At 38.8% G+C, this 27,304-nt stretch overlaps 2 protein-coding genes across 3 annotated transcripts; one reads left to right on the forward strand and one right to left on the reverse strand.

Moving 5' to 3' along the window:
* Positions 1–3,477: 3,477 nt before the first annotated feature.
* FAM237B (family with sequence similarity 237 member B) lies at positions 3,478–4,510 on the reverse strand. The gene has a single exon (XM_054273961.1). The coding sequence runs from the start codon at positions 4,285–4,287 to the stop codon at positions 3,877–3,879; it is 411 nt and encodes a 136-aa protein (XP_054129936.1). The 5' UTR covers positions 4,288–4,510; the 3' UTR covers positions 3,478–3,876.
* Positions 4,511–14,094: 9,584 nt separating this feature from the next.
* GTPBP10 (GTP binding protein 10) lies at positions 14,095–26,578 on the forward strand. 2 transcript variants are annotated; one of them, XM_054273958.1, is made up of 10 exons: positions 14,095–14,228; positions 14,671–14,859; positions 14,953–15,044; positions 16,071–16,215; positions 18,714–18,787; positions 19,715–19,767; positions 23,020–23,127; positions 23,635–23,712; positions 24,637–24,760; positions 25,502–26,578. In XM_054273958.1, exons 2-10 carry the CDS (start codon positions 14,720–14,722, stop codon positions 25,720–25,722), a joined length of 1,035 nt encoding a protein of 344 aa, XP_054129933.1. In that variant the 5' UTR covers positions 14,095–14,228; positions 14,671–14,719; the 3' UTR covers positions 25,723–26,578. The 2 variants fall into 2 exon arrangements, with proteins under 2 accessions (XP_054129933.1, XP_054129932.1); XM_054273957.1 differs by having other exon boundaries at positions 14,112–14,228; positions 14,666–14,859.
* The last annotated feature ends 726 nt before the right edge of the window (positions 26,579–27,304 follow it).

Raw genomic sequence — 27,304 nt, forward strand, 5'->3', positions numbered from 1 at the left:
TTTTTGCCTGTCACCAATATCTCGAGAAAAGCACAAACTTTTGTTTTTTTAACTGCCAGCTTAGAAAAAAGGAAATAAATTTGAGCTAAACATACTCCAACTCACTTTTTTTTTACTTCCTGAAAGAGGGATGGGATAGGGTGTGTGTATAAGTGTATCTTCAAAATGTTTCTCACACAACAAGACAAACATAGAAATAGTGGCATTAAAAATAAAGGCAAATACTTTTGTTTCAAAATTGACTACCTAAATTCTATAAAAAGAAGAACCCTAAGAAAATAATTACATAAACTAAAACATACATATGAAAAATGATATTTGAAGTTTAGAAAAGTCTCTATAAATGCATTTTCCAAAAATCAGAAGGATTTTTTTTATGGGCAGGTCTTGTTGAGTAAGGAAGTCATCACATTGTAGAGTAGAAAAGTCATCTAATACTTAGAGAAATTAAATTGACTTGTGCTAATTTAATTGAACTTTTTATGGTGACCCTTTGCTGACTTATAATTTTAGCTATTATCTAATTTAATTATTACATTTTCCCAAGACTATCTGTATAAAGTTTGTTTTATTAAACTAGCCTACTTGTATTTTGTGCCTGCCTACAAGAAAAGTTAGCCAAGGTATATAAAGATTCTCTAACTGAAGTCCTGTGTCGAATAGTTTTGCTCAGTTTTTTATGTTTACATTTCTCTGACAAGGCTAATAAAGCTTTACTGCTTTATTACTGGTTTAGAGGATGTGTGGTCTGTTGTCTTTTTACAATTAAAACCAAATGATACATATTTTACTAGGAGACCAAAGACTGTGACGTTTGGAGGGGTTTTTACTTGCTTTTTTACATGCACATATGTGAATGTGTAGGTGACTCATTACTACTGGCAGCAAGGCAAAGGCCCGTTAAAAAAAATGTAGAGGACATGTAAGTCCTCCCAATTTCTGAGCAAAAACTACAGCAGTACACTGTAGCCAAGGTATGGATAAAGAACCAGAAATCAGTTTTGCTTTTGCAAAAGTCACAGAGTAAGCTCCATGGCATTCTCCCACAACTGCATTGTTTCTGCTACAGACACCCTGACTGTAAATGAGCAGCTGCAAATGCAAATGCTCTTGGTAATTAAGCATTGATGGTAATTAATAATGACTGGAGAATGAAGGGGACAGAATTTCCCCAAATAGTTACATTTGTCCTTCATAAATTAGTACTAACATAAGCAGCACACAGCACAAACAGCATTTGATTTTGTCAGACAGCCATGGACCATAGTTTGGCTGTTGCAGGGGGGAACATTCAACACCCAAGAAGCTGGCCTTGCTGTCCCTGCTGTAACCAAGGGGTGCAAAAAGAGGGGGTAGTGGTGGAAGGAGAGATAATCCCATTCACTGTTAATCCCTCATGCTGACATGCCAGGAGCAGTCAGCTGTGGCTTCCCACAGCTCTCATAGATGTACACCATAGCATGTCCACCTGGAACTTGTTTCACTGCTGCTGCAACCTGGGGTTCATAATCACCTGCTCCTTTGGCAGACACCACAGGGTGACCAAAGCAATTGATTGTTCAAACATTCTGGAAACAATTATGGTGGATGCTAAGCACTTTAGTGTCTTATAGAAAACTAACTAAAACAGACTTAGTGCCTGAAGAAGGATGAAGCTTTTAAAACTGCATAAGATACCTTGCTCTGGCGTTCAATTAAAAGACCACTAATAGAGGAAACAATCCCTTTAAAATGTTATTATACTTTAACACTTCTGTAGGTGATCAGTGTAGATAAACAAGGGGCCTTTTTTAATATTGTTTATGCCAATTAAAGCTTCTGTTGTAAATGCAATGCAGTACACAGCTTTATCAACTGGATACTGCTGGGGGCAGGTTAGATAATTGCTCTCAACCTGCTGCTCATCATAATGTATCAATTGCTGAAGTTGCTGTGTTTGGGTGTGTAATAACTCCATCTGCTCAAAAATGTTATTTCTATCAGGAACAAAGTGATGTTCATGGGCCAGAAAAATCTCTCACTACTTTTGTACCCTCTCCAGAATACTGTAGGAGATATATTTTAGAAGATGCAGTTCAATATTGTATTTACCTAAATGAACATTTATAAATCTATGAGATTTGTTGGATATTTTACAAACTATATATGAGCTAGGCATTATGTGGGATGGATTTCTTGTTCCTTATATATGCTTTTACAGAATGAGTACTATTTCCTAAAATAATTAAAACCACCTGTAATCTCATAAAAGTCTAAAACACAACAGGGACTGAACAAGCTGCATCGCCCAAGGAGTAAAGCAGAGAACAGTCAGCATTTCTCAGGATTTTTTCTGCTCAGAATTGGATTTAGGAGGCAGTTAACCTCCTTGAATTATTTTATCCATGCTCAATGGTTTACACTGAGATCGGCAGTTCAATCAGCCTGTCCCTCTTTTGAACCACTTGGTGCAATGACAGGGATGGGCTGCATCACCTTGTTTGCAGTCTTGTGTAAAGCATGTCACATAGTAGTGGCATCAAATAACATATTACTAGGCAAGAAAGCTACTGCTATTCAGACCTTGCTGCTTAGAAAAATACTTTAATTAATCCATAGCTTAGACTAAGCAATGATAAAATACAAAGTCTAGACTGCACAGGACATTACAATGAGCATAATCCTTCCCTTTAGCTTAATGTCTCACCTCCTTCTTTTTTCTTTTTTTTTTCAGTTCTTAAGGTTAATAGTATGTGCAAGACAATTTATAAAATAAATTTGTTCACATTTTCTCAGTTGCATAATGTATAAAAATATTTTGGGTTTCCATCAAAATTAACTTTTAAAAAGAGAATTATTGGAAAATACATGACTCTACAAAAATATGACACATACAGACTTTAAAGTTTATGTGGGAAAACAAATTTTTGACTCAGAACACATTCACACATGGAGGGAGGAAAAGGCAAGCTTAGTAGACTGCAAGACAGGAAAGCAAAAGGGACAGTGTGGGGATTCATGTACCTATCAGTTTAGGAGTGATTGAGTACTTTATACAAAAAGAAAAGAAAAATAAAAGGGTTGAACCATGCCAAAGGATTTCTCCAAATATCTGCAATACATATTGTGATTTTGTGCTCTTTCATTTTGATGTTGCCTTGTTTAAATATCTTCATTTTCTCTCCTTTTGGCCTAAAATGGATTGGTGAAAGCAGACCCTGCAAGATTATGAAAGACAGGTAGTTATTATCCAAGCAATATATTAGAAATGCCATGATTAAATATTCTTAACGTTCATTCCAAGAACCTGAATCATCTGACAGGGTACATCAGAAAAAAGCCTATTGCTGAGGAGGAATGAGGTCAACAGATCTAGGAGTGGTTAGTAAGATGTAAAGTCACCTACATGATCTCAGTTCAGACTCTAACCCGATCATGATGACCAGAACCTGTCACTGTTTAATGATTCACAGTGACCATGACATCACATTATAGGTCAGTAGTTTTACTGGGAAAAATAGGGCTCAAACCATCAGGGGTTTGAACCTCCCTTCTGCAGAACAAAGAATCCCCAAAGCTGAGACTGAGCTCCTAATACCAGGAAACTTTGAGTATTGTAATTACTTATCCATGTGTTGTCATTTATATGCACACTGTGATAAACAGACAATGCAGCATCCATTTCCACACACTTCCACATGCATACCCAGTATTTTTTACACTTTGTTAAATATAGAAATGTGGTACTCTTAACTACCAGTGTCTCGTGTATTGTGAAAGTAGCTACCGTTGAAAGATGCAAACACTTTTGACAAGTAGAGACAGAAAATTGGAAATTAGTATATTGAGCTGTCTAAACATTGAAGGGTGAGGATGGAGCATTGGTTCAGTTCAATATTAGTACCACATCCCATAACTATAGTTACCTCCTAAAGTTCTGTGTGAGTACGTGGAAGAATATTTGGGAGATGTTAATTGTCTTCTGCCCATTCCATGGGATCTTGAGAGCACACAGTCTACATACATGTCCCAGAAGTTCTGGGCTAAATCATTGAAGAGATCATTGTGCTTGGGCTTAGGGGATTCCTTTAGGAACATCATGAAGTCCCAGAGAGCAATGACTGTATCTGCCACCTTGAGTTTCTTCATTTCCACCAGCCCATGGGATGATACCTCCCAGCACTGATGGTCAATCTCACGCAGGCTTGGAGGAGTTTCTTTTTGATACTCTAGATTGGCATAAACCAAATTCACTAATAACATACAGCCCAGCTGAAGACACCACCATCTTTTCCATACAAATTCCATACTTGAAGAAGATACCTGAAAAGAAGTGAATAAAATCACAGTGATTCTGACATTATATAGTTCATTGTCACATAACTCTCATGGGTACCCCAAGAGATCATTTAGAAGAGATCATTTTATTCAGAAAAATACCTTTTTACCAAACAGTGGAATTGTTTACCAGTCAATGAGCCCTAATGCTGGAAGCTAGTTTTGCACCTTGAAATTGTTAATGCCATTTAGAATTTGAAAACCCAAAGCAAAAAGTTTGAAGTGACCATAGCCAATGTCAGAACTGCTCCTTGAGACCAGCATTTCTTCCCTTAACCTCCTGTGCTTGGATTGTCAGTAAAATCAGGTTAATATCAGATGCTTAAAGAGTCCTAGTGGTATGCTATTTTAAGTTACTGCAAACAAATAACATTTGTAAACAGCCAGTCTTTCATGGAAAGTCTGACTCAGAAAAATGGTAATGAAGGAATGGTAAGTCAGACTGTACAGTGTATTGGGTCAGTGTAGGCATGCTATGAACTCATTCAGCAGCTGTTGCTTCCAAGAATGGAGGAGGGAAAATTCCTTTTTGGCCTATATTAGAAAATTAAGTAAGATTTTGGCATTATTTGGCATTATTATTTCTAGTATATATGGAAAACAGAGAAAGTATCTGGAGAATTGGAGATGGAAAGTGCAAAAAAACAGGAGGCATAATAAGAACTTCAAATGCTACAGAGTATGTATTCTTTACTATACAGAGATTCCCCCTGGGAAAAATGCAGTCTTCCTATGATGTGTATTCCATATCCTTGAATCAAGTTTAGACAGAACAGCACTGAAACACCTGATTTATTTTTTTTTAGTCAGTCCTTTCTATCAAGATAAAGTGCAGAGGAACAGGAGAATAAACATAAAGAGAAAACCAATCAAACAAAAAAGACAAGCATAGGAAGAAGTCTGAAGAAAAAGAAGTCAATCAAAACTTTCAGACAGTGCCCCTTATTTTGGTATCCTGAATCAATTTCATTTTAAGTAGTTGATGCCATGCTTATTCTCACAGTTTCCAATTTGGAATGTAAAATACAATTACGAAAATGATGTGAGGTTTTGTACAGAAAATAGTGATGGAATTAGAGAGAGAATAATCCATAGATCATACAACATTTATGTGGAATGTCTGTAAGAAAACAGAGTTGGGGTGACACCATGGAGCTCACAGTCACAGCAAACTGGGTCAGAACCAGGACAGCTTGAAATAGGCCTTTTTGCTGTGGCCTCAGGGTCCTGGGATGATTTTTAGTTTGAATGTGTAATCACACTGCTGCAGCCACCTGAGGTCCCTAATCACGTATTCCTTTACTTCAGCTTCTGAACCCAAGGAACTGAGCTGGACGGATACCCTCCAACCTAGCTCCTTCCTAAAAGCCTGGGCCAGCTACATTTCAGCAGGCAGCAGGATTACCTGCCTCAGCATCCTGAGAGTTTATCAGCATGCATTAGTTTTCTTCTTTGGGTTCTTAGAAAACTGGTCCCAGCAAACTAGTAGGGATGGAAATGCTTCTTTTCTCATTTCCACTTCACTAGGCACCAGCGTTCAGAGGAAGGACACATTGGTAATTTCCTACAAAGTAGGAAAACGGCAGCCAGGAAACAACCAACATTTTGAGTTGTTCTGATTTCATGTTTTAATCCAGCTAAAAACTGAAATGCTAAAGGCCCATTTGAACAGCACAAGCAGGAGCAGAGACCACAACAAACCTCAGAGACTTTGAACTAGTAACTCCCACTATTCAGCACAAGACAGAGGAATTTCACAAAGGCAGTAACTAAAGAGCCACAGCAGAAGTTGTACTTACAGTCTTTGAGCGAGGAGATGGAAAGCAGTAGCCTTGAAAAAGAGAAGTCAGCCACTTGGAGGTAAAGAGAGACATTCATGGGAGGGCTGCAAGTGCCTGGCAGCTGCTGGATGCTCCGAGGATGCTGAGGTTACAGTGCACAGGGACGGCTGTGCCACTGGCAAGGCAGCGGCAGCAGCAGCAGCAGCAGCTGAGCGCGGGTCGGGGGAAGGGTGGAGGGAGCTGTGGCAGCCCCACCTCTCTCTGCAGCAGCGCCCAGTATCAGCCCAGCCAGCGCTGGGGCATCACCTGCAGACACTGCCCTCGGGGAGGGGCAGAGGGCTCTCGGAGGGAGGGAAACATAATGGATAGCAAACCCTAATCAGGAACAGGAACACTCTCATTTAATAAACTCCCATCATAAACCTAGCTTTCCATGCACGTTCTCGTTTGCCCACCAGAACATGCAGGGACAATGTTCAAAGTAATGAAAAAGAACAAATATGTGGTAAAATTGGGTCTGTTAAGGTTCACAACATGATTTGGTGGAGTTCAACATGACAGGAACAGTGAGATAGTTTTTTCAAGTAGAAATTTAGTAATTTCTGTCAAAAATCAAAATATAGAATGCTTAAGCACAAATACAAATCTGCTCTGAAATGACAGAGTGTCGTGAACATATTGTAATGTTCATGTCATTACATATTGTAATGTTTACAATAATTTTGTATTTTCTGGAAGCCTTACCAGCTAAGCTATGTCAACACTGTTTCAAAATCTTGCTTCAAAAAGTATGGCATGTTTGAACCTACCTAACTAAATAGAAGGAAATATCTGCAAGACAGGAATATAGTTAGTTTATCTCTGAACTCGTTGTATCATTGAAAGGAGCTAAAGCTCTGTTAGATGCAGTTATTCCTTGAAATTCTAAGGCGGTGTTCATAAAAAAGAAATTAAAGTGTTAGAAAGACTTCACAAAGAACCTACCTTTAAGTGAGCTCCTTTGTATCGCTAATAAAAAACAGCATTCAGTAAGTTTTCAAGTTAAGAAAATGTTCCCTTTTTGTTTGGTTTATGCACTATCAAACTTATTAGTGTTGTCAGTGTCACAGTGAAACTGCCAAAATTTCAAAGGCATTTTAAGGCATCTAAAGAGGTGGGCAGTTCTACAGCTGCTTGGCTGTTTCAATGCCTTCTCATTTCATTTCTGCTTAAAACATCTAGGTGTAGCACAGGCTACTGGTGCAAACACAGTGATTTTCCTTCTACTCCAACAGCCACTGAAGGCAGCTTTTCATCATATTTCTTCATCCTACAGATTCATTTTTATCACTCTCCTCTTTTCCTTTTTCTAGTTAAATCCACCATTTTTAGTCTTAAAACAAGGTACTTGCAGAACACACCTATAGAAATCAAAATGCTGAGGAATAGATTTTTGTTGGGAAAATCTTTTCAAATAAAAATACTTCTTTTTAAAATGTCCGCTTGTCAACAATGTTCTCTTAGGAATCTACATGAAGATTCATTGATAATATCTTAAAAAAATCCCATCTCTATGGGAAAAAGGTTCTGAAGGCTGACTTCTCTATTTTTATTTTCCTTTCTGATGTTATCCACTTTGTCAGTCATGCAGTGAGGGATCATCACCTGTGGGGGAATGCCACCTGGAAGAAGGATGAACCCATTAATTCAAGTTAGCAGAGATCAAAAGGGAAACTAATAATCCTGTGAAATGTTACATGAAGTTTGTAGGATGGAAGCATTATGAAGACAGTCCCTGATCATGTTTATTAAGTTAATCACTTAAATTTCTATTTCAGAACAAGAAAAGTCAAGGAAAGTCAAGAAAAATTAATCTGTGACCACCTTTGTAACATCTAACATATCTGAAAGCTACATAAAAGCTTGGGCTGAAGGGGAAATCCTTAAAGCAGAGAACATATCCATGTACTTTGGAAAGGTGTTTTTTTGAGATAATGAGTAAATGTAAATGGGATTTAGAGAAAAATTGTGTTGTGTTCCTGATTCTGCAGGGCTTCCAAAAGAATTCCAAAGCTGCAACATACAGCATACAGCTTACATATAAACCCAAGGACTCCAGCACAGCTGCTTGACACTGAGTTTTATTAGATGGCTCATATGGCTTATAGTAAAAGTATCTATTTATGTGATTTTTAATTTTTTAGTTGATAGGTTTAATCTGGGCAAAATAAAGTGTTTCCCTCAAAATTCTTCCAGCAGTGATACCTTCCCATGGCAGGTGTGTTAAACTGTTGTACTTCTATTTATTCCTTCTATTATGACAGCTGAGGTGCTTCCATCTAGTGGGACTTTATGGTACTGAAGAGTGTACCCTTGCTGTTGGGTAAATCTCTTTATCTTTTCCCATAAAACTGTAAAATTAATACATCAATATTTTACAATATTTGGACCTTGGGTATGTTGGTGAAGTTATTTCTCTCGATTAAAAAGACCATTATGCAAACTTACCAGCTATGTGCACGTTCAGAAAGGCAAGGAAAGAAAAAACAACTTTCATTTTTTGACTACTTCAACTCTATGTTAAATAAAACTGTATTGCTAAAATATTTCTGCTTATTTTCTACATATTTCCATCTAATTTAGTTCTTTTCTAGACTGAGAAAAAGTCTGAGACTGACTGACTTGCATCACATAAAGCAAATTTCAAAAATCTGCTGATGGAAGTTCTAAAATTGTTGGGGGAAGAGATTTTCTTGTTAGAGTTGATGACAGTGCACTACTTAGTAATTTATACCATGAGAGAAAAGAAACAGAGGGATAAAACTGTGATTTGAGTAGTGGTACCCCCGTGATTTTCAAGCAATCATATACAAGTATTTGAAGTACACAGTAAAAATGAAAGAGCAGGAACTGAAGCATTACTTATCATGAAACTCAGAATATGCATTGACTATATATAAGTCAGTTTGGAAAGCTTTAAAATGCTCCCAGCCTTTTGTGACTGAATTATATATATATATATCTGTGACATAGGCACACTTGTTCGTAAACAGGATTGATTCACTGAGGATAAAGAATTGAGTCACCTTCTGCATCACTGATTAGCAGCTTCTGAAGTAAAAAATGACAGAGTGATGTTCTGCCATCAGGGTTGACAATGAGGCCTGCCCTGTTACTGAAAATCAGGTATGATACACACAATGCAAGCAGGAGAGAAAGGTGATGGAATCAGTTCCTGCCCTGGCAAAGAGAGTCTCTTCAGGAGACCAGATACATTTCTGAAGTCAGGTATTTAGACAATGAAACATCGAAATATCTTCAAACTTCAGAGTTTAAATGATTCTGTTTCAGTAATTCTTAGCATCATGTATGTGTGACGAGCCACTTTATGTTTTTAAAGGATCCAGAAAATGCACAATGCTCCATTTCAAATGAAATTTTGCTTAATTCCCTGCTGGCATGAGCTTGTTGGCATAAACTTGCTCTCTGTTGAAACAGATATAGTATTATGTCAATAAGTTCAACACCTTTAACTCATAACATATAGGAGACCAGCTTTTCTCTATTTCTGCTTTTTGAGGTCAAATTGTGGACTGATTACATGACATCAATTAACACTGGTTAGTAGCTCTGCTGGCACCTCTGGGCCAGTCCCCACATTAACACATTAACACATTCACCTTCTGCTGCACATTAAGGAAGTGCAGCACGCTGAATTTAAGGCTCTGCTAAGTGGAACAGCTTCAGACCAGGCTGCTCTTAATACCTGTAAGGACTAAATTCAAACACTGTGGACCACAAAAGCATAACACAGCACAAAACCACAGTGTACATACTTGTACTGGTATCCAAGGAGAACTCTGGGCCTGTGACTTGATCCTTGAAGAACTATCTACAACTTACCTGTGCTTTTTTCATCTCACTTAAAAGTTCTTTTGCTTACTTCCTTCTTTCTATTCTTTTCTATAGAATGCTGACATCATATACTTTACTGAAGTCACAGTAGCACAATCTAACTGTTGCATTCATAAGGACTTCTGAACCTTGCCTACTATTCAGAAAAAACTGACAAGTCCTTCCCATATTATTAATCACAAATCTGCACAAAATGTTCTGCTGTTTGTACTATGAATTGGCATGGTAACACAGAACAGCAAGATCCTCCTGAATGACAGGGACTCGTTCCCTGCCACTACAAAAAACCCTCTGTTGTACAATTACCTCATACATTTATCAAGTGCCATATTAAAAATAGAAATAGTTTTGTTCCCACTAATTCCATGAAAAAGCAGTTTCATTAGTCAATTGCAGTAATGACTAGAAACATGATTCTCATTTCCTGATATATTTATTACCGAATAGTACATATCTGTTTGTTCTTGTGTCTTTCCCCTTCATTTAAATAGTTTTCATCCTTCATGTTTATTTTCCTGATATATTAATACATAGCACTTGTATTAATACTTGTCTCCTTTCTGGTTTTGTATTATTGCAGTAAACAAGCTGAGCCATTCTAAGATCTGTTCTTTTGAAAGGCTCTCAAGGTCTCTGATGATGAACCCAGCTTCCCTCTAGTCCTCTCTTAGTTCAACATTAGCTCAGCTACAGAACAATTGATTAGGTTTCCACAGTACCCCAAATGAGATTTCACCAGGGCCTTACACAATGACCTCAATACCCCCCTACATAAAATGAAATCCATCTCCTGAGATACTTGTGTTGGTTTAATCCCACCCAGCAACTAAGCACCATGCAGCTGCTCCCTCACTCCCTCACGAGCAGGATGGGGGAAAGAATTGGCAGTGTAAAAGTGGGTTGAGATACACACAGTTTAATAGGGAAAGCAAAAGCCGTGCAGCAAACAAAGCAAAACAAGGAATCATTCACAAATTCCCATGGGCAGGCTGGTGTTCTGCAGAAAAGCAGGGCCCTGTGACACCTAACAGTGACTTGGGAAGACAAACACCTTGACTTTGAACTGTTCTCCTCCCTTCCTTCTCCTTTCCTGGCCTTTTTTACTGATCATGACGCCACATGGTATGGGATATGCTTTGGTCAGCTGGGGCCAGCTGTCCTGGCTGTGTCCCTTCCCAGTTTCCCATGAACTCACAGCCCACTCACTGGTGGAGTGGGGTGAGGAGCAGAAAAGGTCTTGGCTCCGTGCAAGCCCTGCTCAGCAATAAAATTCCCTGCATTATCAACACTCTTCTTAGCACAAATCCAAACCACAGCCCCATTCAAGTCACTGTGAAAAAAATTGACTCTATCCCAACCAAAAGTAGCACATTTCTGTACTTATGGTGACTCCTAAGTATATCTCATTTCCAAATTACATGAGCATTTTCTTACTGATTTTATCAGGACTACTACAAAAAATATCAAATAAGACCATCCTAAAACAAACCCTTTAAGCCTGACGCCTTTCTTTTCAACCTTATTTGTGGCTATCTCATTTTTTCAGTTTCTCTCCTAACCCCAATATGCTCATTCCTTCCCAGGTAATACAATATCAAATGTTTTTGGGAATTAACATAGCAAATTTGAGTTTTTCCAAAGCTTTGCAATGAGACTGAGACCAGGTTTTAGGGTCTGTGGTTGGCCAGGTCACTTTTCTTCTTTTCAAAGATAAGCAATTACAGTCCATGTTCAGCTGATCTAACTTCAAAGACTTGGAGAGAGAGAGATGAAGATAGCAGGGAACTGTTCATGACATGGTTTGACCTCTGGAGACATCTGAGTACAGAAGAGGAGTCTCAGCCTGCAAGCCCTCACTTAAATGCCTCAAGGACAAGGCCAGGCCCACATTTGCTACTTTCCAGTCATGACATTCTTATCTGATCAGTTCAAAACACTTCCCAGCAGATTTCACATATTACCTGCTTCAGGACTGCGGATGTGCTCCCCATGATCTGAAAGCACAACATGGGAGTTCTGAATTTTTTGTTGGGGTAATCATTTCTGTTCTGCCATTCACATGAACCTAAATATTCTCCTGAGCCATTTAGAATGTATAGGGCATACCACTGTTTTCTAATTTTTTTAAATTATTTTATTATGTAGCAGATAACACGCATTGTTAAAGTAATTTTTAGTATTAAATTACTGTAAAAGTTAATGATTCTTCTCAGGCAGCTAACTGGTGCAATCAAGAATGTAAAACCTTGTGGAAAGCTGTAAAAAGGAACAGGAAAATATTTACTTTTTGATGAGGATTAGTGCTTTAAAAAAACCCACAAAAAAACATAGTCATATTGTCTAAGAAATATTTACCTACAAAATAAAAGCTTATGAAAGAACTTGGGGGTGATTTTTCTCCTCTGCTCTGCTCTCACGAGATTCCACCTGGAGCACTGTGTGCAGTTCTGGTGCCCCCAACACAACAAGGACATCGAACTGTTGAAGCAAGCCCAGAGGAGGCCATGAAGCTGCTAAGGGGATGAGATGATCTCCCCTCTGAAGACAGACCAGGAAAAATTGGGCTGCTTGGCCTGGCAGAGATTGTGTTGAGACTTCAGCGTAACCTTCAAGTATGTGGAGTGGCTGTACAGGGAAGATGGAGAGGGACTTATCCAGAGCTGTAGTGATAGTACAAGGGCAATAGGTTCAAAGCAAAAGAGGAAATATTTAGGTTAGGTACACAGAAAATGTCCTTTACTGTGAGGGTGGTGAGGCACTGCACAGAGAAGTGATTGCATACCCCATCCCTGGAAGTGTTCAAGGCCAGGTTGACAAGGACTTTGGAGCAAGCACTTTGGAGCAAGGACTTTGGTCTAGTGGAAGGCGTCCCTGCTTAAGACAGGGGGATTGGAACTGGATGATCTTTAAGGTCCCTTCCAATACAAAGCACTCTATGACTCTATGATTTTTTCACCAATTTTACTCTTCACACCTTACTGATGTCACGATTTATGAAATAATTTCTTATTCATGACCATTTAAAAACTACAAAGCACTTTAAACCTTATTAAAGTAATTATTAAAGTATTAACTGTCATACTTATCCTGAAAATTAGCATAATTTAAAGATCAGGTCCCAATTGCTTGAGGGAGGACACACCAGCAGTATGACCAACAGCTTTTAAGGGGTCTGGCTGCAGGGGGACAGCCAACAGCAGATGCTGCCTCGAGCCAGCACACAGGTTCCAAGGAGAACACGCTGCTGGAGAGCACTGCTGTTCACCAAAACCCAGCCGCTCCTGCAGCTGGGACTCTCCTCTCAGGCACTCCTGTTGCTGCCAATTTAGGGGCTCTAAATACAGACAGAGCCAGGTTTCAAACCTCTCCTTTCCAAAGGAGACAGTTTATTCTGCACAGGGTGCAAGGTGGAAGATTTCCACAAATCAACCGTACCAATTCTCTAAACTTTACACTATATATATATACATTTTAGCAAGCAAAGTCACAGTTTATTGGCTACAAGTTATCTAGCAATTTATTAGCATCCCAGCTTCTTTTGCTTAAAATGTTATTTCCTTTCCTATACTATTTAGTCCACATGCTCAGTCTTCTTTTCATTTGGCGTACTGGTGGTCGCCACCTCCCACTGCGGGATTCTAAAGCCCATGAACTGGCACCAATCCCTTGCATTACAAAGGCTACGGGGACCTGCGGTGCCAGCCAAGGGACAGAAGACACAGCAGATGACAAGAGATGGCCAGTGACATAGCAGGAGCCGACTCAACAGGAATGCGCAATAAACGCCCAGGTGTTCCTTTGCCTAGGGTCCCTCCTTTGAGGTTACGAGGCCTGGTGAGGCAGGGCCCCTTCTCATCGTCTGAAACTCTCCGGACGATTTGTTAACTCCCTCTGGCCCTGCGGGTCTCGGCGTCGCTGCCGCCCTTCGGCCCGAGGCGCGGGCCCGGCCGTGCCAGGCAGCGGGGCCAACCCCGCAGCGCCGGGGCTCGGAGCGGCCGCCGGGGCTCGGAGCGGCCGCCGGCTCCTCAGCAGCAGCAGCAGCGCCGGGGAGAGCCCAAGGCCGGGCCGGGCCGCGCCTGCGCGTCTGCGGAGCCGGCTCTGCGCTGCCGCCGTGCGGTCCCCGGAGCTCATCCGCCCTCCTGCCCCGTGCCCTCTGCACAGCCACGGGCCTGGGCTCGGGCCCGGGCGGAGGCTGCCCCCGCCATGGTGCGGTGCGGCGCGGCGGTGCTGCGGAAGGTCAGTGCGGCCGGCGCGGGGAGCGGTGGGGACGGTGCCGCAGGCGGCGCTCGGGTGGCGGGGAGGGCTGGCGGGGAGCCGCGGTCCCGCTTGCGGGGCCTCTCCGGAGTTCCCGCCCGTGTGCCGGTGGTGCAGTCCCGTCCCGTCCCGTCCCGCCCGGGCTGCCCGCAGCGCCCTCAGGGCCCGGCGGCGATGTCCCGCCCTGGCGGCACACGCGGGACTCCGCCGGCCCGGCCCGGGGCCCTGCGCGCCGTGAGGGGTCGCTGCCGGGGAAGCCATGCCAAACATTGATTAAAAACTATACGCTCTGTTTTCTGAAGTTTCATCTATTGGCATGAAACACCAGTCCACGCGGTTTTACACGTGGATTTGTATTTCTGTGAAGCGAAATACAAAGATAAGGTAATTAACTGGTGTTGAAACTGTTGTTTTATTAGTACAGCAACTTCATAGACGATTTGCGGGTGTATGTGAGAGGAGGAACCGGTGGAATGGGTTATCCTAACCTGGGAGGGGAAGGAGGAAGAGGTGGTGATGTCTGGTTCGTCGCCCGAGAAAGGACTACCTTAAAGAGCATTAGGGAGAAATATCCCCAGAAGCGATTTGTAGCTGGAACAGGAGCCAACAGCAGGTAAGAATCTATTTAATGAAAGTTGTTATTTACATCTTTTCCAGAAAGCAAAATGTCAGCCTAAAGTACTAAGCCTGGTTTAATTTCTCCCAGTGTTAAAGCTCTAAAAGGTGAAAAAGGAAAAGATTGTGAAGTTCATGTGCCTTTGGGAATTTCAGTTCTTGACAATGATGGCAAGCAGATTGGTAAGAACCTTTGCTTTGTTTTAAGGTATCTAATGTTTCTCACATTTATTGATAACATCTAGCGAATTTCTAATACTAGGATGTTTTAAGGTTAGAGGTTTTCCAAAATATGTCTATGTTTTTCTTTGTTTGAGCAGAGTTGACAAATACACTGTAAAAATTGTTGGAAAAGCAGGGACCCCTTCCAGAAATTAGCAGTAGTTGATTTGTATCACAACATACAAGTCCTTTGCTGTTGGAAACAAGTGTTAAAGGCTGGAAGCCATACTGATCCTCCACAGAACCATTCATGACCTCACATAAGTTATGTCTCCATAAACCCAAGTAAATGTCCCTATATCTTTACTGAATTATGAAAATGCTCCAAAGACAAAGATCCTTGCTGAATTATAGGTTACTTAAAATGCATTTCTGTTTTTTACTCACCAGGAAGATCTCTTTCAGTACTCTTGGAATAGCTCTCAATGGTTCCTTTGCAGTTTGTCAGAGTGTTTTCTTTTCAGACTGTTTAGAATTAAAACTAAATTCCCAAATTGCCCTGGTTTGGATGTTTAACTACATTGGATGTATTGCAAGATTTGTTTATGATGCAGGCATATCATGGGGCTAAAGATATTCAAGTGTTGTTCTTTTTTTCATTTTTTTAATTATTTTAACCCTAAGGGAGATATCATAGTCTGCATCTTAATGGAAAAATATAAGTCATCTGAAGGGAGCCACATCTCTGTCATTGAATGTTTTTCCTTGCATTCTTGAATTAAATATTGGAGGGTTCAGAACCTCCATCTTGGCCATCTGCCTGTCTGCAGTTTTCTTGAGGTGACTGATTGTATGACAGAGAAGAATACTGGGTGTGATGGCTTTCCTTTGTTGCCAGACAAGGAAAAAATCACCATCACCTTGAGGGCACAATTCTTGCAAGGAAGAGTACACAAAATTGTCTTATAACTGGAGACATTTAAATGGAAAATCACAAGTGAGCTACTGCAAGACATTGTGTTTTTTCACTAACAAATTTATTTGCAGGAGAGCTTAATGCAGCAGGAGAGAGATTCTTAGCAGCTCGTGGAGGTCTTGGAGGCTCTTTGGCTACAAACTTTCTGCCTTGCAAAGGTCAGAGGAGAACTGTTCACCTTGATTTGAAACTTATAGCAGATGTTGGCTTAGTTGGGTAAGTACAGTAGTTTGAAAACTAATATTAGAAAACAAAGTAGTACATTTCAAATTTGATTTCAAAGAAATTTGGGTGTTTGGATAATGAGTGTTAATTGTACATTTGCATTGTCACCTAAGTTATTTGCAGTTTGAAAAAATGAGATTGAGTTTAAAGCTATTAAAATTAATTTTAACATTTTAAAGTGTTCATTATGTTTTGATGAGTGAAGGGCTTCATGAATCAGGATAATACATAATTAGTAATATAATTGTATTTAGCAGTTGTGGTGATGGCCACAATATTATTAGCACAATATTTATTAAGTAGGTAGGAGGTGCAAAACAGAGCCAAGAACACTCATATTGCATGTTTACCTTCATGGTACTGGGCCAGGTAGATCCTTTCAGCAGCAATTCTGAAGAAAATGCCAAAGGCTATGTTTCCTACTCTCCCAAAAAACCAGCTTGTAATGTTGGAAGGAAGTAATTACAAATTAGAACAAGAGGACTTGCATATTCATGTTGCTCTTTTATAACAATGCAGATAAATATATTTTTATTTGGAAAAAGCTTTCAACAGCCTACACTTGTAGTGCAGTACAACTATTGTTCTATTCAGCATCTGCTAACATAAATCAGCCCTGTGGTCCTTACTAATAAAAAACATAGGAAACGTGAAATGATGAGTTTGAGGTGGAAATAGTTTTGCTGGTATATACCAATAAAATATGGAAACTTGAAGACAGCATGGATAAAAAATGGAAACTTGAAGACAGGTTGATAGACTAACTATATTTTTGTTTTTTATTACAAATAATTTTGACAGTATAAAATTTCTCTAAAGTTATACAATTTTCAGTTGGTCTTCAGTAATTACATGACAGAATTTTTTTCTTGTTTTGATTAGTGTGAAAGTACAGGAGTTTTATGATGGTGATGTTTCTTTAATCTTGTATTTCAGCTGACAGTTTGCCTTCAAAATGGACACAAAAATCATTATCAGTCAATTAGAGAAGCATACAATTTTCTTATTGAGACTATGAATCAGCCTCCAATGGTTGTGGTTGTACTTTGATCTCTTTGTGTTTGCTATTTTTGCCTTTTTTGTGAGTGGTTTGCTATTAGATCAGGTTAAAAAAAACTATATAGACTTGAGAAAGGCCCATCAAGTTTGGGTACAGGTTGTGATGTGTTAGTCTAGGTTGCAATTTAAACTTCAAAGAACACAATCTACTTCAGTGGAAACAAAGTGCTTTCTTGAGTATATGACCCTAGTAACCTTGTGGAATGTCTTTAAGACCCCTTTCAACATCAGAGTGTATGAAAACTGCACTCAGTAGTTTCCCTATTTATACAAGAGCCATTAGGTTGCTTTCATTTTTTTAGGAAAGATTTGTGTACAGCCCCTTTATAAAGGCCTACAATATAGTACCAGCCTTGTTAACAGACCATGGTTCTCCATGCATTCAAGTGGAGACTGTTTGGTTTTCTGTGGGACACCTGCCTTTGTATCTTGTGACTGTGTTGAGTTCCATGTAGACAGAGTTTTCTTTGATCATTCTGAGATGAATATTTATGAATTTGATTGGAACAAAGTCTTGTGTGGACTTTCTGGATGGAGTATGTGCTAAGAATAAGGACTGTAGTCTGTCCTTGGGTGTCAGGATTAACTTCAAGTTTCACATGCGTCAAAGCTATTGTGCCTTTTCCAGCTCAGGTTAATCTTTAAAACAAGTGGGTGTTACAATTTCAGTCTTAACTTAGGTTTTCATTTCAGTGGGTAGATGTATTCTGTGAAGAAGCTTTTGTAAAAGCTGGTGTATCCCTTAAGGAACACTTGTTGTAGGATGCAGGTATGGATATCCCTGGTAAAGTGAAGATGTTAGACAGGTGTGCACAGACCAGCTTCTAGGTGTTCTTTTAGGTTGACTTGGTAGCAGAACAGGTAGGTTAGGACTAATTTCAGGATCCCTCATACTGCTGCCTTAAAACCACTCTCTCTGAGTTCACATTTGCTTTGCTCTGTTAGCTAAACTCTAGCATTGGTACTTATAGTGTAGACTTTGTAAACCCTGATGTGTATGCTGAGAGACTGTAAATCCAGCTGGTAAGATATATTTGCATGATAGCTTTTTAGAATGGAAGCATAATTTACAAAATTAGCTATAGCACATGAAGAGTGAATCCAAGTGTACCTGGATGGTAATGCTGTATTTCTGTCTGAGTGACTTTGAAAGATTTCCCTTAAATATATTACCTGTATTTACATAACTCTCCTGCCGGCATCCTTAGGAGGATGTTGGATTTAGATGTTGGATTTAGAAAAATTATTCAGATTTGATGTCAAAAAGTAAATCATAATGATCCGGGGCTTGTTTGTTTTGTAAAAAAAAACATAGTCTGAGTAAATGAGTGCAAAAATGAGTTGATAGCATCAAAGAGCATATTTGGAAATAAATACACAGGAATCATGTAGGTGTTTATTCAGTGTATTAATCCTGACTTTCCTTCTAGGTTTCCAAATGCAGGAAAGTCATCCTTGTTAAGCAAGATTTCTCATGCCAAACCTGAGATTGCAAATTATGCATGTAAGTTCATACTGTTATTTTTAGAGCAGCAATATTTCCTGAGAAAGAAAAGAAGTCTTTTTGCTGACTTGCTTACAGTAAAAGTTTATAATAAAGAATAGGGTAGCAATGTTGCCTGGCTTTTTAATTATAAGAAACACTTCAAGGAGATATTTGCTGCCTCAATGTCCAGTTCTTTACCCATCTCAGTTTTTCATGTATACACCCCATAATGCTTCAACCTGTTAATGCAGGCTCTATTTAACATTTATTTTTGTCTCAGCTCCTTTTATTGCACTGAGACTCTCTGTGGTGTGCAATATCTTCAATCTACAGAATATGTACTTTCAAGTTCCTTTGCCTGAACATCTTGTATTCTTTAGAACTTGCTGTCACTTGCAACAGAGAAGATTTTGGCATTTTAATCTGTCCACTGAAAACACAGAATTTTTTTATTACTTTTCTATCAGTAAGTTAGAATTAGTTGTCTGATCTTCTATAATTAAAAAGTGAGACTGCAAGTACAGATACTTCCTACTGACCTTTTTGCACCATCCCAAATTCTCTACAGCCTTTTCTCAGTTTGAAGAGTCCTATCTCACTTTATCTCTCATTGTTTTATCCCTGTTTGGAAGCTAATCCATAGTCTAGGTAATAGTTTTTGTGTCTGAGACTTCTCTACCTTCACTGTTCCCATTTTGGAATTACTGGGGCAGAATGCAGAAAGAGATAAGACTTAGTGAAGCACTGGATTTTTTGGCCTAATTTTCATCTATCTTATTTTGTTTTTTCTTTATTCCTTTTCCTTTTTTAAATTTTTTTTGCTACTGCACATTTGTTTAATTTAAATACACTGAGAAAGTTCTACAGTATTTAAATGTTTTGTAAGTTTAATATTTTTTAAAATGTTGAAACCAATTTTGTTTTCTTCCTGTCCCCTTGCCACAGTCACAACAATACAGCCTGAACTAGGAAAGATCATGTATGCAGATTATAAGCAGGTGGGTATGAAACCTCACTCTGATTGATTGTTAAAGTTATAAGGACTGACTACTTACGTTGCTTAACAGAATTTCAGGAGGAGAATAAAAACTTGTAGGTATTCTCATATATGTATCCATGTCAAATGAAATTGCATGGGCTTAACAGGAGTTGTGAGAAAAATACTGTTTTATGAAGTAATAATAAGAGAGTTTCATAGCCAAATACAGTATTATTCTATAGAGCTTATTTCAAGTCACTTTAATAAATGGCTTCTCATTTTTCCTTCCCTTCCTTCTATGGTTCTAATCCTGGCTTACAATCTTAGAGATATGAAATTGTTTATGGAATTGAGATTGCTGTGTCCTAGTGTACTCTTAAAAGTTTAGGACTTGGAAAAAAAATCATTGTTTCAGAAATCAGCCTGTTATTTTTATTTAAAAGAAGCAAATTTCTTGCAAGTTGCCTGTATAGAGACCTCTGGACTGAGTAATTTTCAGAATGCAAATAATGGCAGATTTGTCCAATAGCTGAAGATATACATTAGTGAATGGCAGGGAGTTTTGTGATTGTAACCCTGCCACCATAACTTCTTGTTATGACTTTCAAGATTGGCTGTTCTAACTTTTTTTTTAGGTTTTTATTTTGTCTTTGTGGGGTATTACCGAGACTGGATGAGGGTCTCCTCAGGGTGACAGAGATGGACGAGAATCGTGGTTCATGATCAGAAGGCTGGATTTATTGATATATGATATATAATACATTATAACTATACTAAAAGGAATAAAGAGAGAAGTTGCAGAGGCTTGCTAAGCTAAGAATAGAATAGAATCTAAAAACAAGAGAGTTCTCTGTCACTGTGTTCCAGAGAGCTTGCCCTGTGATTGGCGCTTAATTGTACACGTGGAACATGAGCCAATCACAGGTGCACCTATTGCATTCCACAGCAGCTGATAATCATTGTTTACATTCTCTTCCTGGGGCCTCAGCTTCCCAGAAGATGAACAAGTCCCAAAGAAAGGATTTCTATGAAAAAATGTCTGTGACAGTGGGGTTTTTGTTGGTTTGGTTTGTTTTTGGGGGCGAATGGGTTTTTTGTTTAGTGGGTTGGGTTTTTGAACTAAAAACTGAAATAGTGTGATGTGATTGTGATTACCTGAACAGCCAGGATAGTGCACTACCTGAGAGGTGAGGCACCTGGGTCCAGTTCCTTTTGAAATAGGCTCTGGTTGTGAAAGACTGCTGGAGTTATGGCCCTACCATTTGAATTTTTGTGAGCTCTGTTCCACCCAGCTTCTTCAGATACAAGTTGTCAGATTAATTCTGTGGTGCCTGGAATCCTTTCTGCAGTATCCACTGATGGGGAAACCAGTGTTAAATGAAACTAGAGAGGCTAATAGATTTTGGACCCCAGCTTCACTTAAAAATTACAGCAAACATTTTCATTCCTCAAGCTTGAATCTTCTTTGATGTGCTTTTACTTTGTTTTTGAAGTGTATGATACATGCAGCACTGGACTCATCATTTTCAAGATAAAAGGCGAGTGCATAAAAGGGTTTCAGATGAGTTAGCCAGAAAAACATAACCCTCAGATATGAAAAGACAAAAAACTATTGTTTCTGCTTTCAGAACCACTAATGCTAGGGAGATTCAGTAGCTGATGCTTGAAACCTTAATTTAACAAACTTCAAGTAAACTGTGTATTAAAGAAAGTAAGTCTAGTTAGTCTGCTTCCCTGCAGAGATGCAATATGTGTAAGGGAATTTCTTTTAATATTCATTTTATCTGCTAGTTTAGGGTAGCTTATCCTGGAAAGCTATGCTGCAAATAAACAGGATTTTTCATAGCCCTCTCAAAAACCTGTCTACCATGAGTGAGGATCTCTTGCTCATACTGGTGTATTTTTCTCCAGCAAGAGATCTACTTGAACTCCTGCCTTTCTTTTCTGAAGTCTTTTTCTTGTCATAGCCAGTGATCCTTTTTGTTGGCCATTTTTACAGTTCATGGTTTTTATACCACACTGTTGGGGGCTATATAGTAACTATATGGACAAAATACTTGTTTCCTAAAGTCAAGGGAACTAAGGGCTGTGATCATGGGGAACTTCTAGGGTAAGAAGAAATACTCTCCATATTGCAACGCTGAAGCCAAAACATAAGCCATGTAATTAACAGCAATAATTGAGGTGTCTTTTCTGTATCACTCAAAGGACAATGATTCATTTTTTCCTAAAGAACACTGATATTTTTAAAGAGATATGTAAGAATTTGCTCATTTTATCTTAGTGCAATATAAAAAAAGAAAATACGTGCAAGTTTCCTAGTGCTGTCTGTCTGCATGGAAAAAAATAATAAAGACACACAAGTAGAGGACCTGAGCAGAGTTGGGTTTCAGGTCTCAGTACCAGATCATGAAAACTAGCAGAATCACTTACATTTTCTACCAGAGTATCTGAGCCCCCTTCTGCACTAAGTAGCACACTGGAAATTTTATGGTATGCTGGCTTCAGGGACTGTTCAGTTTAATCCAGTTCCTGTCTAAATGGGCATGAGATAGATTTGAAGACCCTACCTTTGCTCTTCTTTACTTCACTCTCAGCCTTAGCTTTCTGTGACTTACTGAGTGCCATTTTGGGGGTTTCATTATCATTCTGCTTTTTTTTTTGGTCTGCCTCAGCTGTCCAACAGGTCTCTCAACCAGCAGAGAAAGTGACAATGTCCCTGTCCATTGTGGCAGTCTTCACTGGGCTCTGTCTGGAAGCAGATTGATTAATCAAAGTCTCATTTAGCTGAAGAGCCAAAATCAAATTCTTGTAGCTGCTCATGCTCAGGGGATCAGTGTTAAGCGGGTTTGTATTTGGAGTAATGATACTCTGTAGCCACAAGGAACAGACTTTATTTGCTGTCTCAGTGACAGTTTGAATTCTCTACAAATGTGATAGCCTAAGCTGCTCACCTTTCAGAGCCTGTTTTATTCTCAGGTAATAGCTACATTTTGTAAGATCTCTGCTGAGGTATTATTACCCTCTATTTTGTACTTTGCAGACAGCTATAAAAAATAGACAGGGGAACATGAGGAGCAGCAGGTCTGTGTAATAGCAGCATTTTGTTTAATCTGCTTCTAATGATAGATTGTAAATGTATTGAAACAGCCAATGCATATTATTTTGTCTGGGTTCTTTTGTCCATGTATAGTGATAATCGCTGTTGATAGTTTAAAACCCTTGGGTTTGCTCACTGGAAGTATTTTGTTTGAAACTTTTGTTTTCCTAGATTTCAGTAGCTGATCTCCCAGGATTGATTGAAGGTGCACATGCAAACAAAGGAATGGGCCACAAATTTCTCAAACACGTAGAGAGAACCAAACAGCTTCTCTTAGTTGTAAGTTAAATAAAATTTACAGTTTATTGAAATCAAAGTGTAATAAATAAAATATATCTTAATTGCAATGTAGTTGGAATTTAGAAAGTCATTTGTAATTTGTGTGATTGTGATAAATATAGCCGTAATTGTGTCTATAGAATGGACCACTCAAATGGCTAATGAGAAATAATATTTTCAATGATAAATTCTTAAATAGAATTTATCATTGAAAATTTCCAATTAATTTAGAACAGTGAAGTGTTCCAAGCATAACAAAAGCATGATTTTTTTTCTGTAAGATTTCCCATAAGAAGTTTAAAAACCAGACCTTTGAGAAACACTGTATGAGAATTAACCAGTTTGTGCCTGCAGTGTCTGATGTTTCTGGGCTGTTTAGTTGCTGTTGTTTGCCCAGGAGTGAACACATTGCTATGGACATTCCAGGGCAAAGTAGCTGATGGAGAGTACCTTGATACTGTAAGAATATTTTACACCACAAAACTTGTTTTTGTGTAACTTTTCCAGGTTGATATTTCTGGGTTTCAGCTGTCTATGAAGACTCCGTTCAGAACAGCCTTTGAAACGATATTGCTTCTAACAAAGGTAAGTTCTCATCTTCCTATGTGACAGCTGTAGTTATGTGTTGAGTCAAGAGAATGGCTCAGATTTGATTGAGAAGCATTCAAATGTTAGGGTGTCTTCTGGATTTATAATATAAAGCCAGTGACCAAAGAGATTCTTCAAAATGATGAAGTTTTTATTTTCACTTGTCCAGGTTAAACTGCTCTAGTTTATATTGGGTACCAATTACTAATAGAATTGATTAATCTATGCAGCATGTTACAGTCAAGTAAAGGTAAAAAGACACATCATATTCAGTTCCCCAATCCAGTAGCATTTTAAGAAGTAGAAATGTGTGGTTACAGTTAAAGCCCTGCCTTGATGCCCTTACTGCATAGACCAACATCAGGCCCCAGTCTTGCAGACATTCACTGTTTCCACCTCTTAACTATGCATCTGATTCAAATAATACACATTATGTCATTTTAAATTTATTTCTTACTGTGTGACTTAAGTTGATGAATCTTCTGCATTTCAGGTATAGCTGTTTATTTTTAGTTTATTCAGGTTGGGATTTTCTAATATTAAAATATTTAAGAATTATAACACTCTACAAAGTATTTTCTTATATGTTTTATAGGTCTGAAGTTTTTCTGAAATTGATTTTCTGTTCATAGATGTCAGTATAAAAAGAAACCAAAACTCTCATTCTTTCTGTAACTGGCATTTCAGAATGAGCTAGCCTGTTAACCTGAAATCTGTCTTTGAGCAAAAAAAATGAATCACTCAACACTATTTTCTTCTGTGCTGTAATATATCAGCCTTGAGCACCTGAATCAAAACCACAGCTGCTTGGGCAAGAAGGTCTATTTGGGCAATCAAACAAATGCAAGAGGAGATGTAAAATTGAAGTTGCCCATGTTAAACTACAGATACTTACTAAGGGAAATTTACTTTTCTTTTAAGGAACTGGAGCTGTACAAAGAGGAACTTGTAACAAAGCCTGCACTTCTTGCCATCAATAAAATGGATTTGCCTTGTGCAAAGGATAACTTGGATGAACTTATGACACAACTAGAGAACCCTCAGGGTAAAGGAAATTCCAGTAATAACTTTCATCAAAAGTGGTAGTAAGATTTCATATGGATAACTCTGCATTGGCGGAGAGTTGTTTGAAACTGAAGTCAGCTATTAAATTTATTATTTGAACATATGTTTAAAATCACTTCCTGCATTAAGAGCTCTGTTTATATGCATTTGTAATGGCTTCACTGTTTGGAAAAGATTGTAATAAAATAGAGATATCCCAGATGATCTTTCCCAACCATGATATGAGAGAGTAAGTTTCCAGTCTAGGTGTCTGGAATAACAGTAACCTGCATAGAAGGTCCCCTCACAGGCACTGACACGTGTACCATTTGTCATGTGATTTTGGCATAAACACATGAAAATTCTGGAAAGGTCTATGTAGGTTTATTTTAGTCTTCCAATTGCATTGGGGTGAATTGCTTTCTCTTTCCTGGAGTGTGTAGAAACCAGGAAAGCTTAAGACCATATTCTCTCATATTCTGCAACTTGGTATTTCTTCGTGCTCATTGGAAGTGTATAGAATCTTCTCATGGCAGCATTAAGAATGGTATAACTGCTATATTAGTGCTTGTCTTCTGAGATTTGAGAAGACTAATTGTGCAGATAGTGTGTATATTAATTGCAGCTATGTTTATAACTGTAATTTATTAAAGTTTATTTTCTACATTTAATGGGATTTTATGGGCTTTGTAGTGATACAGTATTTGGGGATTGTACTAACTCTTGCAATACAATTTTTCAGATTTCTTTCACTTACTAGAGGAAGAAATTATTCCAGAAAATACTCTTGAATTCAGAGAGGTGATTCCTGTATCTACCTATACTGGAGAAGGAATTGAGGAACTCAAAACATGTCTAAGAAAATCCATAGATGAGGAAGCAGAGCAGGTGAATGAAGAATATCGGAAAAAGAAACTCCTGCTTTTACAAACTTCCAGAGAAGAACAAATGAATAGAAGCTGACATTCCTGAATGGATCCAGCACATTTAATATTTTAACTATGCACATGAAACCTTTGTGCAGACTTTCCATTTAATTGTTCCCTCTTCCCTCACCACCTGCTTCCCTCCATTTGTTGAGGCACGTGGGTAGGGCACAGTTGGGAAAGTGACAAGGGTTTTTTTATTTATGTTGGCTACAAAGCTCAACAATGTAAAGACCAAAGCATGTGTAACTCAAAGCACTACTTAACAACTAAGGATCCCTGGAATATTTTTGCCAAGTGAGAGGAATGGAGGGACTATAACTTGCACAAAGGAGCAAGTTCAACAACTCTTCATATCCTGTGGGCATCAGAAGAACTAAAGGAAGTTCCTGATGGAGGAATTTTCCAGGGTCTGGGCCTTCTAAGGTGAACATAAGTTCTGCTATTGTGACAGGCTTTGTTGGTTTAAAGGATTTAAAGGAAAACACATATATAAATGGCTACTAGGAAATGACTTGTAGGAGCACAAAAAGCAAGACTGATGTTGGAGGGTTTTTTGGCACCTGCTGGTGCCTACTGTAGTCATCTTAGTTGTATAAATCCTGATTTCAAATTCCTGTGCTTAATTTGTGATCTCCTCCTTTTATGGAGTTGTTTGGTTTATATTACATTTGAGTGAAGAAAATGGCTTTTCCTCAACAGAACTGTACATTTTTGGAAATATTTAGTGTTCTAGATTACATATTACAAGAAGTCACAATCACACTTTAGTTTTTAAAAAATTTTGAAGTCCTCTATTGTCAGGGTGTTTTCTACTTCGAAGCTATTAAATTGCTTGTAAAGCAAAATAAGATTGAATACATCAAAGCCTTCTAGTTTGGTTTGCTTTTGTAATATATGTATCATACCCTGCTTCTTTAGATTTTGTTAAAGGAGTAATTGGGAGGAAAGGTATGGTTTGTCATAATGCATTGTCATCTTATTGCAAAAGTGGCATACCTTCTGGGTGATTTCTCATGTGCAGCTCCACACCACAGCAGTGACTCCTTTTTCACAGCACAGCCAGCAAATGCTAACTCTTTCCTCACCTAGCTAACCCACTCTTTTGTAGCACTCGTCGTATTGGACGCAGCTGTGGCCTGTTAAGGGCAGGCCTGTTCCTAATCTTTGGTGATTGGTACAGCTGCAACTCCTCAGGTGTGAGACTACCTTCTGCACTATTTTCTTACATTCTATCCCTCCACAATAATGCATCTATTTTATCATTGTATTGGCTCTTACTGTGATTTTCCTCTAATTTTACAGTGTTCAGGGCTAATATGCTTTCACTGATGCTAAGAATAGGCTGTCCATTTTACAGAGTTGCAGAATGAATTAGGTTGGGAAAGACCTGTGAGATTGAGTCCAACCAATGATCAAACACTACTTTGTCAACTAGACCATGGCATTCAGTGCTTCCTTAAACACCTCTACCCTCCACCTTCCTGGGCAGCCCATTACCCTTTCTGTGAAGAAATTCCCCATGATGTCCAATCTGAATCTGCCCTGGTACAGATTGAGGCCATCTCCTCTCAGCCTGTCACTGGTTGCCTGGGAGAGAAGACCGACCCCCACCTGTA

The sequence above is a fragment of the Melozone crissalis genome, unplaced genomic scaffold (genome assembly GCF_028551555.1).
Source record: "Melozone crissalis strain CALT ecotype California unplaced genomic scaffold, PUWL_Pcris_2 ptg000016l_1, whole genome shotgun sequence".
Taxonomy (NCBI): Eukaryota; Metazoa; Chordata; class Aves; order Passeriformes; family Passerellidae; genus Melozone; species Melozone crissalis.

Coding starts and splice junctions, on each gene's coding strand:
- FAM237B (XM_054273961.1), bottom strand. CDS start 4,287: ATGGAATTTGTATGGAAAAGATGGTGGTGTCTTCAGCTGGGCTGTATG.
- GTPBP10 (XM_054273957.1), top strand. CDS start 14,196: ATGGTGCGGTGCGGCGCGGCGGTGCTGCGGAAG. Junction 14,229..14,665: donor GCGCGGCGGTGCTGCGGAAG/GTCAGTGCGGCC, acceptor TTGTTTTATTAG/TACAGCAACTTCATAGACGA. Junction 14,860..14,952: donor GGAACAGGAGCCAACAGCAG/GTAAGAATCTAT, acceptor AATTTCTCCCAG/TGTTAAAGCTCTAAAAGGTG.